Genomic DNA, 12739 nt, shown 5'->3' on the forward strand with positions numbered 1-12739 from the left:
ATCCCCGCAAATTCGACCCTAAACACGTAATTTTCCTAGCGAAATAGATACCCTTTTTTCATAATTTTTGTGTTTTTGACACCCTTTTCACGTTACGTACGTAACGTGCCCTATCGTGAAAAGGACATCCTTTTTACGTGTTTTTTGGTCGCGCATGGTATCCACTCGTCAATGTAAGTGGCCCCCCGGGGTTTAAGTAGGCTCCCTATTTGATTTTTTTTCTATCGAGCTTTGAAGTTCACCCAATTAAAATTAGGTCTCGAGAAATATGCAATAAAAAGAATTTGATATTATTAGCCCATGCATGCGAGATCACAACGTTGAGTTTATAACCTCTATCAAAACCCAGTAGGCCTAAATTTCATCAAATTTTACATTATAGATAATAATATGAACATTTGCAATGCGCCGGTATCCAACATTAAAATATGCTCATGGCGCAATAAAGAAAAAGGCCTATTTCATAGGCCTACTTAACAAAAATATATTTCAAAAGTTTGAAATAACAAATTTAAGAAGTACAGTGCTGCACTAGGCTTTATACCTCGGTCACATTTGTTCTCTACGGCGGCCGTACGGCGAGTCGAAAGCAGCCGTTTTAACATTTTTTTTGTATATAGGTGGTTTGAATAAAAATGAATAATTACGGCTGTTTTCAACTCGCCGTACTTCCGCCGTAGGGCAAATGTGACCGAGGTATTATTCATCAAAACCCATATCTTTTCACCAAAGACAGCATGGTTGTAGAGAAAGGTATACTTAAGACTAGCATTAAACACTATTATATGAGCAAAATGTGATTTAAAGAAAAAAGAAACAGCCAAAAGACTATGTATCAACGTGAGGATCAAAAAATCCACACCATACTATCCCATTTATTCAAACTCGAGGCCCGGGGGGGGGGGCACTTCCATTCACGAGTGGATACCATGCGCGACCATGGGGTCTCGAAAAGCACCCTAAACACGTAATTTCCATATTCTGTAAATGCACCCCTTAACAAGTATTGGCGTGTGAAACCCTATCCTTAACAAGTATAGGAAAAAAATCGATACTCTTGGCAAATATTCCTGAAATGAACCCCTAAACAATTACAGGAATGTTTTATTGTTACGCAGGGGCCGCTGAACGGTTTTCAAAGTGGGGAGGCTGAGCCAAAAGTGGGGGGGGGGGCTGACCATGCTAAAAATCACAATCGTATGGTAATTTTTGCGTTTTTGTACACGGTTTTGGAAAAAAAGTGGGGGGGGCTGAAGCCCCCCAGCCCCCCCCCCCGGTTCCGCGGCCCCTGCTACGGGTCCTTCGGTCGTCGGCCTTACCTTATTTGGTTTAGTACGACCCCATGCACCTTCTACATGTACACCTTGCGCAAATCGGACTCTAAACACGAAGTATTGGAGCAAAAAGGACATCCTTTATAAAACATTTTAATTTTGTTTTATCATCCCCGTAAATTCGACCCTTAACACGTAATTTTCCTAGCGAAATAGATACCCTTTTTTCATAATTTTCGTGTTTTGACACCCTTATCACGTTACGTACGTAACGTGCCCTATCGTGAAAAAGACATCCTTTTTACGTGTTTTTTTTGGTCGCGCATGGTATCCACTCGTCAATGTAAGTGCCCCCCCCCCGGGACTAGAGGTCATATTCGTCATTAATATGTATCACTGCCGGCAAAGTAAAGCAGGACCTATTCTGAAGATGTACAGGCGTTTCATGTAATTAATATATTATTTACTTATTTGATTTTCAATAGCTTCAATTTGGTACCAAATAGCCCTATCTTATTCTTATTCCGTAAAAAAGGGAAGAGTCATAATTAAGAGGAATGTTAAAAAGTGGGCGTGGCATATGATGCCAATTTAAAAAATGCTTTAAAAAATGCTAAGGTGGCATCTGTCAGATTCTGAAATACACACCATCAACTACAATTTTCAGAGGGAGCACAATACGTTATGTTTGCTTCAAAAACATGATATATGTTGTATTACCTTATTGTGCCCCATTTGACCTTTATTAACTGATCTGGTGGAGGAGCCGTGGTGTAGTGGTTCTGACTCTCGCCTTGTAAACAGAGGGTGGTGTGTTCGAATCCCACCGCGGTCTGGCGTCCTTTGGTAAGGCGTTAATCCACACTTTGCCACTCTCGACCCAGGTGCTAAATGGGTACCCGGTATGATGTGAAAGTCATTGTAGCTTGTCCAGTACTGTGTGCGCCTCACAGGCGACTGACTGGAACCCAGGGAGTGGAGGATGTGCACACATTGTGTGCGGGAATGACTGATTGAATCCGATGACCGGGGTAATAATATATCTGTAAAGCGCTTAGACACGTCGTTCCGATGTATTAAGGGCTATATAAAAGCGGATTATTATTATTATTATTATCTAGATGAGTCTTGCATGGTGCCATGCGCGATCCATATATTATTTGCATTCGAATTTTCATCGACTTTAATTTGATATCAAACATGGTATGTTGATTCTGTAAAAGAGACAAATCATATTTAAAAGGATTGTGAAAAATTGTGCATGGCATAAGCCACCTATGACGACTTATAGGGTGCCCAGATGGAACCTTCCGAATTATTAAAGGAAAGACCCTACCACTCTGAGCAAAAAAATTATATATAACCAACATAACGTTGTGGTTCTACTGTTTAGTGACAGAACCACTACAAGGGGTGCCGAATACTTATCATTGGGGTTCCCCTGATAGGCCAATTATAGTAATAATTTTGAACTTTCTTTTTTTTTAAAGTTATTTACAGAAGACGCAGTTTCGAATCCCGTCTCCCTTGAATAACTTCCTTTTCTCATCACAATACACAGGCTTGGAAAAAAACTACCGCTCTTAATTATTGCACGGAGAATAACATAAACCAATAACGTACGCAGGATTTTTAGGGGGGGGGGTTCAAGCTAAATGAAATGTTGATAACCCCCCCCCCCGCAAAATTAGGGTTTTCACCACCAGTTTAGGTCGTTTCCTACCCAAAACAAATTGACGAGCAAAAAAATGGTCTTCATCACAATTTTTTTTTTGTGGGGATTCCCCCCAAAATAGGGGGATAAATTATTAGGGGGGTTGGGCTATCAAAAAAATTAAGGGAGGTTTGAACCCTTTAACCACCCCCCCCCTGCGTACGCTACTGACATAAACACTGCCAACTTGTGGTGTAGGCCTACCCTGGACTAAGCTTCCGACACACATCGCTAATGAGTCATCAACTAAAATTAACATTTTTCTAGAACAACCTCACTGTTCTGTGCATACCCCATGACATATTGAAGCGTGATATATGTGATAAAGCTTTTCTGAATTGTTAGCCTTTGCCATATTGGTGGTAAGTAGTCTTCTATTATTTTCCTAAACGATAGGCTATACTGGGTCAATATATCAGTGATCAACAGTTTACCTTATGTTGATAAGTTTACCTTATAAATGTTGATCAACAGTTTACCGAGTGTATGAAGTCTAAGATTTCATTTGATACTGTTGGTGTAGTCTAAGATTTCATTTAACACTACCTTGTATTTTTTGTTGAAAAGTGACTTCCGCTAACTTTTATCGACCTGGAGTACGTTTCATGAAACGACTTTTGGGACGTTTTATCATACAAATCCTATTTTACCGACAATAACCATAGTAATAGTGCTTTTCTGCCAATCAAAATCAGGAAAATTTGTCACGTCTGACAAGATGTCGGACAAAAGTGTTGATGAAAATCTCCCCAGGGGGTTGACACTTGACGGTTGTATCTTTTCTGTTGCCCCAACCTTCTAAGTATGAATAAGGAATGCTTTCTTTTGCAATTATTGGTCAAAATCATATTGTACAGAATCAACTGACATGATACTCTTTATTATGTGTTTTTTTCGGGGGGGGGGACTATGTGCTAATAGTAAGTGCGATAGGTCTTGCTGCCATATCAATGTCTAAATGGTGACGGGTTTGTCAGCAAAGCAAGTTCAACCAGAATTTAAGTCATGCTCATCATGGAAGGATATCTGCTTCATTGAATTCCTATGAGACCCCACACATGACGTATATCCATTTTTGGGGGGTGGGGTTGGCCAGACGAATACATTTTACGACAAGAACCCTTATGCTGGTATGCACTCCATTGAAGCCAAAGTCACCGGAGATTACAATCATCCGGTGTTTGTTTATACACCTGACTATATTTAAAGATCCTTGAAATTGACTTTCTAAATTTGGTGAATTATTGGCTTCCCTTTCATTTGCGCTCTCCTTTTTTTGTACGAGTTATCTTGGCAGTCTCCTTTATGCTGAATATTTGTAGCCAGTTATTCTGGTAGGTTACTCAGTGGAAGCCATTACGGTCTAACGTTTCATTCACTTCATTTCATCTCTACAGATCCGATTGTAGACCTGGTCACAACCAACAGAATGGCATCAGGCTTTTCTGCTTCATCGGATGATACACGGTGTGAGGGTTGCTTCACTGAGGACACAGCTCATGTTTCCTACCGAGTCCTAGTGAGACAGAAACTCTGCGATGGATGTGCCATAGATAAAGAAAGTTCTATTGCAGCAGAATGGTTCTGTCAGAAACACGTCATGGACAAGGCGAAGATCTTCTGCTTGACTCACGATGCCCCTATCTGTGAGGCGTGTGCGATCACTACACACAGCAAATCAACATGCACCCTTGGTGACGTTGATGACACTCTGAAGGAACGAAAAGAGGACCTGGCTCGGTTGATCGAGATGAGTAAAGAGAACGAAGAAACGTTTAACAATCAGGTGAATTCGGTCGAGGAGGAGGTTGAGGGTCTGGAACAGCATTTTGCAATGGAGGAGGAGAAACTGCGACTAGCCTATGAGAGAGAAGAAAAGAAACTCAAAGACGCATTCGGAGATCGTCAGCGGAAGCTGAAGGACGTATCCGCTAGACTTCGTGAAATGACTGGGTATATAAAAGGCCAACCTGATAAGAAATGCAAAGAACTTGTAGAGATGCGGGCACGGGCCGAGGAATTGCTAACAAGCAAGAGCGATTTGATGAAAGAGTTCCGGGACGTCAGTTCATCTCTGACATGTTTAACAGCCCAGGCTAACACCGAAATTGACATGAAAGTTGTGATGAAAAAGGTCACTGGGGTGGCCCAGAAAGTGTCCTTTGCAAAAAGCGACAACCAACAAATCGGAACCATTGATGTTCCAGTCGAAACCTGGGTCCAGAACGATGAATACAATCCTGAAATCGGAAAGATCTCCTACATGATGGGCGCTATCGCTGGCACTGAAATAGTCATCAAAGACACTGAAAAACACGCTATCTATGTCCTTAATATCGAGACCAAAATCAAGAAGAAAGTGATTAAAGGCAACAGTCCATACGATTTGTGGCGATGTGTGCCACTGAGAGACACTGCTCGTAGAATCGTTTGTGGGTCTAACGAAGGTGAGGTGGTCATTTGTGATCGTTCTTGGAAACCGCTCATCGTCATTACCGTAGATGAAGAAGAAAAGAAGAGTGTAGGCGGTGAGAAGTGTTCTGTATGCGTTGCTGTAAACAAAGATGGTCTGATCCTCGCCAACGCAGTCGGATCTGGAACGATCGGGATCTATAGCCCCGAAGATGGTAAAGCGGTTGGATCCATTGACATTGGGACTCCGATATACGACATTTGTGCTCTCTCATCGGGACACATCGTCGTCCTCAACGAGTGTATCGAAGGCATTGATACCTCAGTCTTGGACGACTCTGGTAAGATCCTTGCTTCAAAGCACTGTCACGGAGAAGGAATCAAGAGTCTAGTTGTAGACCGCGGACATGACCTGATCTACCTGCTCTCTTGGGACAGACACCATTTAGATTACAAGGTCTCAGTCTTGTCAACTTCTGCTGAGTTTGTTGCAGAACGAGTAGCTGTGTGTGAGCCATCGTTTTACAGTCCAAGTTGTGCCATTCCTAGACCTGATAGAATGGTCATCTACACCGATGGGAAGGTACTCTCCTTCCGTAAGACAAACAGGGGACTCCATCAACTTCTTGCTGAGATTAAACTTAAAGAATAAATATGAGCACCAGTGTTATGTGTTAATTAATATTTCGTTCTTTTTAATGCAATCATGTATGAATAGTGGATATAAAGCGGACATTAACAAAAAGACGTTAACATGCTTTAATGTTGAATGTGAAGTCTATCCTTGAATATTTTTCGATTAGTTTGATTGTAGGGAAGAGGTTTATCGTGGCGATGGATGAAGTTGAAGAGTATAATAAGTAGTCATACGTTGTTCAACCGTCGTTCTACGCTTGAACATCGTGAGACAATAATCAACTGATTAAACTTCATCTTCAATTCGATTATAATTATGTTCAAGAATACACTTTAACAAACTGTACCCAGTAGATATGTGGATGAAATTTATACGTACCATATTTTAGACTTTGTGAGACGCTGTCTCATGATATACGCCATCTTCAAATAGATATTTCTCCTGTGATTAGATTTTTAAGCATTATTTAGAAGCAACTTGGAACTTATATAGTTTTATATTCATTTTCTGGTTAATTTTTCCCACTCAGATAGTGTACTTCTTAAATTACACAATTCATTTATCTTCAAGTTTACATTGTGATTTGTACACAATGTTAATTCCATCGTTTTGTATCTTGATTATTGTGAGGTAAATAGGTTTTTTTGTCGAAGATCTATAAAGTACTTTAGAGATGTTGTGATAGAGTTGGATAGTTTCACTTCTGAATGAATATGTAACAATACATATAAACAAATACATTTGTATTATCTTTTGTATAAAACTATCACAGACTATTATTGGTGAATCCACTTTTACTAATGACGTCATCATTTTTATTATCATCATCATCATCATTATACAATTTAATACTATCAGCGTACGTATTGCAATTACTTTTTTAACGAGTATTAAATGTCAGACTAATCTTAGTTTTCATCCATCCCTTTCCTCCAAACATTCGATTGCCCCTAACTCCCCCCTCTCTCTCTCTGTCTTCTCTCCTTTCTTCTCCTTCCCTCTCTTTCTCCCTCTCTATCTGTCCCTCTCTCTTTATCGTCTTCTCTATCACTGATTTATCAATTCTTTTCTCAAACAGTAACGGGCCTATATATGTTTTAATAGGTTCATTCACTTGCGAATATTTTTTATTCTTACTTTTTTTGTAATGAAAAATGAAAAATATAGTTTATCATTATAAACGCTTTGTAAAACAGATCCAAATTCTCTCTCAATTCCGTTTCTACATGTACATGTATATCATTCATATTCCGTATGTTGTATTATGCATTCAATTGTAGATATGTTCTTCCATAAAACTCATTTTGCACAATATTGGAATAGCGACTCATACACCATCTTACCTATGACATCATGTAGATTTCTCGACAATATAGCTCGTACACTGTTAAAAAAACCCTGATTTTACAGAAAAAAGAAGATTTTGCAGAAAGCAGTAACAGAATCATTCTGTAAGTTCATAAAACAGAGATTTTCTGCAATTTAACAAAACAGGTCTGTTTAAAAAGGGAAAAAGAATGATTTATTTAAGGAAATTTATAAGATTCCATACACCAAATACCAATTTCCTGTAAGATTACGCAATATGGTAGATTACAGGTGTTCTCGAGACTCTACTGCTGGAACTTCTTTTATTTTAAGGATAAATTTTCTAGCAGTGTATGTTTTATAATCACAACCACATCCCGAAACCAGATGCTATTTCAGTAAGAATATGTTAACCGGTAACTACATTCGTATAATCATGGGAACTTATTTCTATCGTATGATATAAACATCGATATTCGTGATCACAGGATAGGATGTGGTCCAAACAATGTACCTATTGTCATGACTACCATATAACATAATTATACTGCTAAATTAAAGTCGACACTTCTTGAAAAATAAATTGATTTCATGACGGGGTATTCTGTTTTCACGAGTGTGTATCATCAAAGTCTAGATGATGTTTTACATAGCTGTTCGTAAATTACGACATATGATGCCATATTTTAGTGCAAGACAGAACCACTAACGTGGATGAAGCGTATTATTGCAAACAACTTTATGAAACTGTCCCAGGCTTAATAACTTTATACATTCATTATACTACGCACGCCCCTCCCCCCTCCCCCGAAGCTTATATATTGAAACAAAATTCACTTTTTGTGTTAGTGAGCATGCAGTACGTACACGACAGCACGAAGGATTAAGAGTTATCCTTTAACCATAATTGCATGATGATTACTAAGGTCATGAAGATAATTAGAAACAATGCATCTTCCGCTGTAAGAGGAACAGGGACTTCTTGATCCAGGTAAACCATCTACGCATGCGTAATCTGACATCACCTTCTAAATAAAACTTCGAAAGTTCAAAACAAATGCCAGCTCATTTTTCTCATCGCACTGTGTTGGTAAATATGGTCATGATTCCTGCGATTCTGGTGTCAAATTCTAAATAAACCTCGAAAGTTCAATATTTAAAAAAAAAATTGCATGAAACATGCAACAGCAACCAACATGCAATAGCAACCATTTTGGATAAAATCCTGCAGATTGGAAGATTTGCACCAAAAAGCTCGTGAAAGGAAGATAAAATAGGCGCAATATGTCCCGAATTGCAAAGCAATGTTTCATCCTTTGTGCCCTTCTTTACAGAGGCGCACTATAAGTAAAGGAATGCACCCCTATGAATTTTCATCTAGTAGGAAATGAGGAGAAATACAGGAAACAAGAGGGGGAAAAGAGAGAATAGAAGAATGAAGAGCAGTAACACGCTGGTCATGTAACTTAATAGCACTACTGGTAATCAGTTGAAAAAGTAAGTCGCCTTGTCTACCTCCCTATACCCTGTCGCCGACTCCGGCCTTCTTTGAAATTATTTGATTTAAATTAATCTTTTATTACACAGGCTTATAAGCACAACTTTCATCCTGCTTGGTAGGTCGACTAGGATATGTCTCAAAATAGAGGATTACGATGACCCGTGGATAATTGTGATTTTTTTTACCATTGTCTACCGTCCATTAATTTAATGGTGTTTTTCATTCAGTAAATTCTCTAACTGCTTAGTGCATTTTCATTTCACAATCGGTATTAGGTGGGGTTTGACTTTGGATGGGGCATCCGCAAAACTACGAAATTAAATAACACATAATAACAAAGAAGAATATCGCCACCTACGGGTGATAAAAGAATGAAATATTTTACAAAGATTGCACCCCAAATTTTTTTCCATGTATTTTTCAATACTTATATATCAGCAGATAGAGCATACGTCATTAGCTGACATAGTCACCAAAGGCAACAGAGTTACCAGGTAACATACTACCTAAGTGTGCCAAGAGGTGAGTTTTGTTATTGAGCGTTTAACCTGGAGATAAATATAAATTGATTGATTTATCAATAGATGGATCCTTCACTTTCTAGAGAGTAACTTTATGATAAATAAAATAAGCATCATTTTTTCTTAAGTAATGTACATGCTAAGTACCAGTCAGATATCTCATAAACAGAAAAGAAAGAAAGAAATGATGATGGAGATGGTGGTGAAGATAGTGATGATTAAGGTGATCAAGGTGGAAGTAAAGATAAACATGACGATGATGGTGTTGACGGTGATGTTGATTGTAATAATGATGATGATGGTGGTGGAGATGATGATGGTGATGATAATATGCTACTGCTGAGTGCTGATTATGTTGATGATTATGATTGCAATATTACTCTCTAAAAAAAGGAACAGCTAATTAAGCTCTTAAGGAGCGTGTATAGGGCGGCACTTCGCAGTGCTGATTTTCCTCGTTCAAATTTGAACTAGACAAATCAGCACTCCGAAGTGCACACACGCTCCTTAAGAGCTAAATTAGCTCTTTATGTTTTTTGACAAGTGTACTTATGATAGTAGCAATGGTGATGGGAATATATTATTGTGGTGCTAATAGTAATGATTTAAAGACAACAGAGGGGGTGGGGGCTCTGTCCCCCAAAGGAGTTAGGAAAAGGACAAGGAAAAGGGACATTTATGATACTATTTGTTGATTATGTCGAAATCTATCACATAATTATATTTTCATTTACAAAGGCCCAGTTTCGTTCCCAACTTTTTAGAAATAATCTCTATCCCACAAATGCTTTGTTGAGCCCCTCATACTTCAAAAGTTTAGGTACATTTTGCCATGCACTGCTGATGTTTTATGTTGATTATATTGACAGTATCAACATGATCAAGGGTTTTGAATGGTACGAAAGATGAAATAGAATCCATATTCTGCTTATTTGAAGAAGCTAAAAGGTTCTTTAAAAAGAGGTATGAGGTTCCACTCAGCTCATTTTTATTCTATGAGTGTAGATAATCATGTCAGTGATAATTATAACCAAGAGGAAATTTTTTAAAGAACTTTAAAAAATATTCTATAAAATTCTTTTTTACAGCAACCTTTGAGAAACAAGCCTTGTGATCTTTTAAAATATTATGGCATCTGGATTTTCAACGGACAGTAGAAATAAATGTGAAGGTTGTCAGTCCTACGGCAAAGCCCATGTCAGCTACAGAATGGAAGTCAGGCAACAGCTATGTGACGAATGCGCAAAGTTACAGGGTCATCTGATCAAGGAAGATGACGAGAGACACTGGTGTTGTGCCAAGCATCCACAGGAAATCGCTAAGGTGTTCTGCATAACCCATGATGTCTTTGTCTGCGAGCCATGTTCCTCGACAGAACATGAGAAGGGGTGTACTTTGCAGAACACTGTCGATACGATGGAGGTCCGGAAAGAAGAGCTGAACTTCCTGGTAGAAGAAGGACGGAAGCGGGAAGGTGAGATGCTGAAAAGAAGCAGAATCATCAAAGACCACGTCACAAAAATAAAGGCACATTATGCCCAGGAGGAGAGGCGGCTTAAGAAGGCATATGGTGATGAGATAAAGAAAGTTACGGATAGATTTGGAGTGCTTATGAGGGAACTGAGAGAAGGATCCATAATCGTTCGGGAGAAAGTGGACAAGCAGATTGAGGGTGCAGAGAAGGTTTGCAAAGATATGTCTGAAATACACACAAAGGCGGAAGAACTGATGAATAGTGATGAACTTTCTGCAATTGAGTTCACCAACTTTACCCAACAATGTTGCAGTATGTTCGAGGGGGATATTGATATCAGTGTATCCGACCATGCTTTGAAAATTGCTGAGATGGTGAAATTCGAGAGAGAAGAAGGTGGGAAAATAGGACAAATAAAGATGCCTGTAGAGAGGTGGGAACTGGAGCGGACATTCCGTGCGGGACAGAAGGGTATTTCATGTATGATTGGATCAAGCAGCAACGATGACGTGGTCATCAAGAATAACTACGATTCTTCTATTCGATTGCTAAACTTTCAAGATGGCAGAGGTAAGAAAGTCATTGAAAGTAAGAACTCTCATGATTTGTGGAAGTGCAGCTTTCTTGAGGATGGTCGAATCGTAGGAGGCTCTTGCGATGGAGACGTCGTTATCTTCGACCAGACATGGAAGCATATCAAGACAATCAGTGTTGTTCTCTCACCAAGTGCTCGGGTATCAGTATCTGTTGATGAAGACAGGAATGTACTCGCCTCTGCCCTTGGACAGTCTATGATTTACATCATCGACCCAGATAAAGGAGAGGTCGTGGGGTCACTAAACATCAGCAACAAAGCGATCTACGAGGTTCAAGCGATAGGAAACAAGATTGCCATTCGTACAAGGTGTTCCAAAGGACAAGACGTCTGTGTTCTTGGTTCTGATGGTGTGGTCCTTTCCACCATCCACCTCCACACTAAGGACATGAGAAGTATGGTTGTAGACAGTTCAGGGGACGCCCTCTACGTCATGTATCAGGCTTCTCCTCTTACATGCGCCATTGATGTAATGCCATTCGGTCGAGCTGCTGGAGCAAGGAAGATAATTGACTGTTCGTCGACTCCACTTAGTCCAAGTTTTGTTCTTGCAAGCCCGTCTCAGATTGTGCTACACAATGACGGAAAGGTTCTCATTTACAAGAAAACGGATCACGGTTTGAGTGAACTCTTAAATGATTTTACATCAAGCTAAAATACTTTTAAATCCCCTTTTGAAGAAGAAGTTGCGAACTTAATGCTTCATTCCAGAGATCCTATAAGGTTTACTTTGGTATACATGGTATTAATAAAAGTCTCTAGCCGTCTCTACATTTATGTGTGTATGCTTATATTATCAAATCATATTACCATCCAATAGCATAATAGACATAGTTATAATCTTCTTAAGGATTATCTTCCTGCTCTCGGTGCTCTTTAGGAAATTTTAAAGCAAATATATAGCAATTACTAGTATATTATGTATGCGTAATATTATTATCATTTTTAACACGTGCTCACGTTGGTAGGCCTATCAATAATGCATGAAGCATTTTCATTTTGTCGATGCAAGAGAAAAGAGCAGTGTATATAAAATGCATTGGTAAAGGGCTGTGCCGGGAATCGAACCCCGGACTTTCATGGTGTAGTCGGGCGCCTTACCCAACTCGGCCACAGCAACTCGCCAGAAGAGATCGATATTGCCCGTTATTTTTTACTTAACAGTTTACATTTGCAAATTATCCTGTTACGGAGGTTAAGCAATATTAACAAAAACAAAACTTGAACAGAAACTACCCTTTTAGCTTGGCAATGCATCCTACGAATTCCACATAATAAGAGATAAATTTGGCATGTTTATTAA

The 12739-nt window shown here is 39.1% G+C and overlaps 2 protein-coding genes across 2 annotated transcripts; both read left to right on the forward strand.

The window, feature by feature from the left end:
- The first annotated feature begins 3246 nt into the window (after positions 1–3246).
- On the forward strand, positions 3247–7265 carry LOC121413383. The gene is made up of 2 exons (XM_041606176.1): positions 3247–3350; positions 4386–7265. The coding sequence occupies exon 2, from the start codon at positions 4418–4420 to the stop codon at positions 6050–6052; it is 1635 nt and encodes a 544-aa protein (XP_041462110.1). The 5' UTR covers positions 3247–3350; positions 4386–4417; the 3' UTR covers positions 6053–7265.
- Positions 7266–10473: 3208 nt separating this feature from the next.
- Positions 10474–12091, forward strand: LOC121412482. Its single transcript, XM_041605294.1, has one exon. It carries the CDS (start codon positions 10496–10498, stop codon positions 12089–12091), a length of 1596 nt encoding a protein of 531 aa, XP_041461228.1. The 5' UTR covers positions 10474–10495.
- Positions 12092–12739: the final 648 nt, after the last annotated feature.

Source organism: Lytechinus variegatus, chromosome 4 (genome assembly GCF_018143015.1).
Source record: "Lytechinus variegatus isolate NC3 chromosome 4, Lvar_3.0, whole genome shotgun sequence".
NCBI lineage: Eukaryota > Metazoa > Echinodermata > Echinoidea > Temnopleuroida > Toxopneustidae > Lytechinus > Lytechinus variegatus.

Bases quoted from the DNA above. Each gene is read 5' to 3' on its own strand.
- LOC121412482 (XM_041605294.1), top strand. From the start codon at position 10,496: ATGGCATCTGGATTTTCAACGGACAGTAGAAATAAATGTGAAGGTTGT.
- LOC121413383 (XM_041606176.1), top strand. From the start codon at position 4,418: ATGGCATCAGGCTTTTCTGCTTCATCGGATGATACACGGTGTGAGGGT.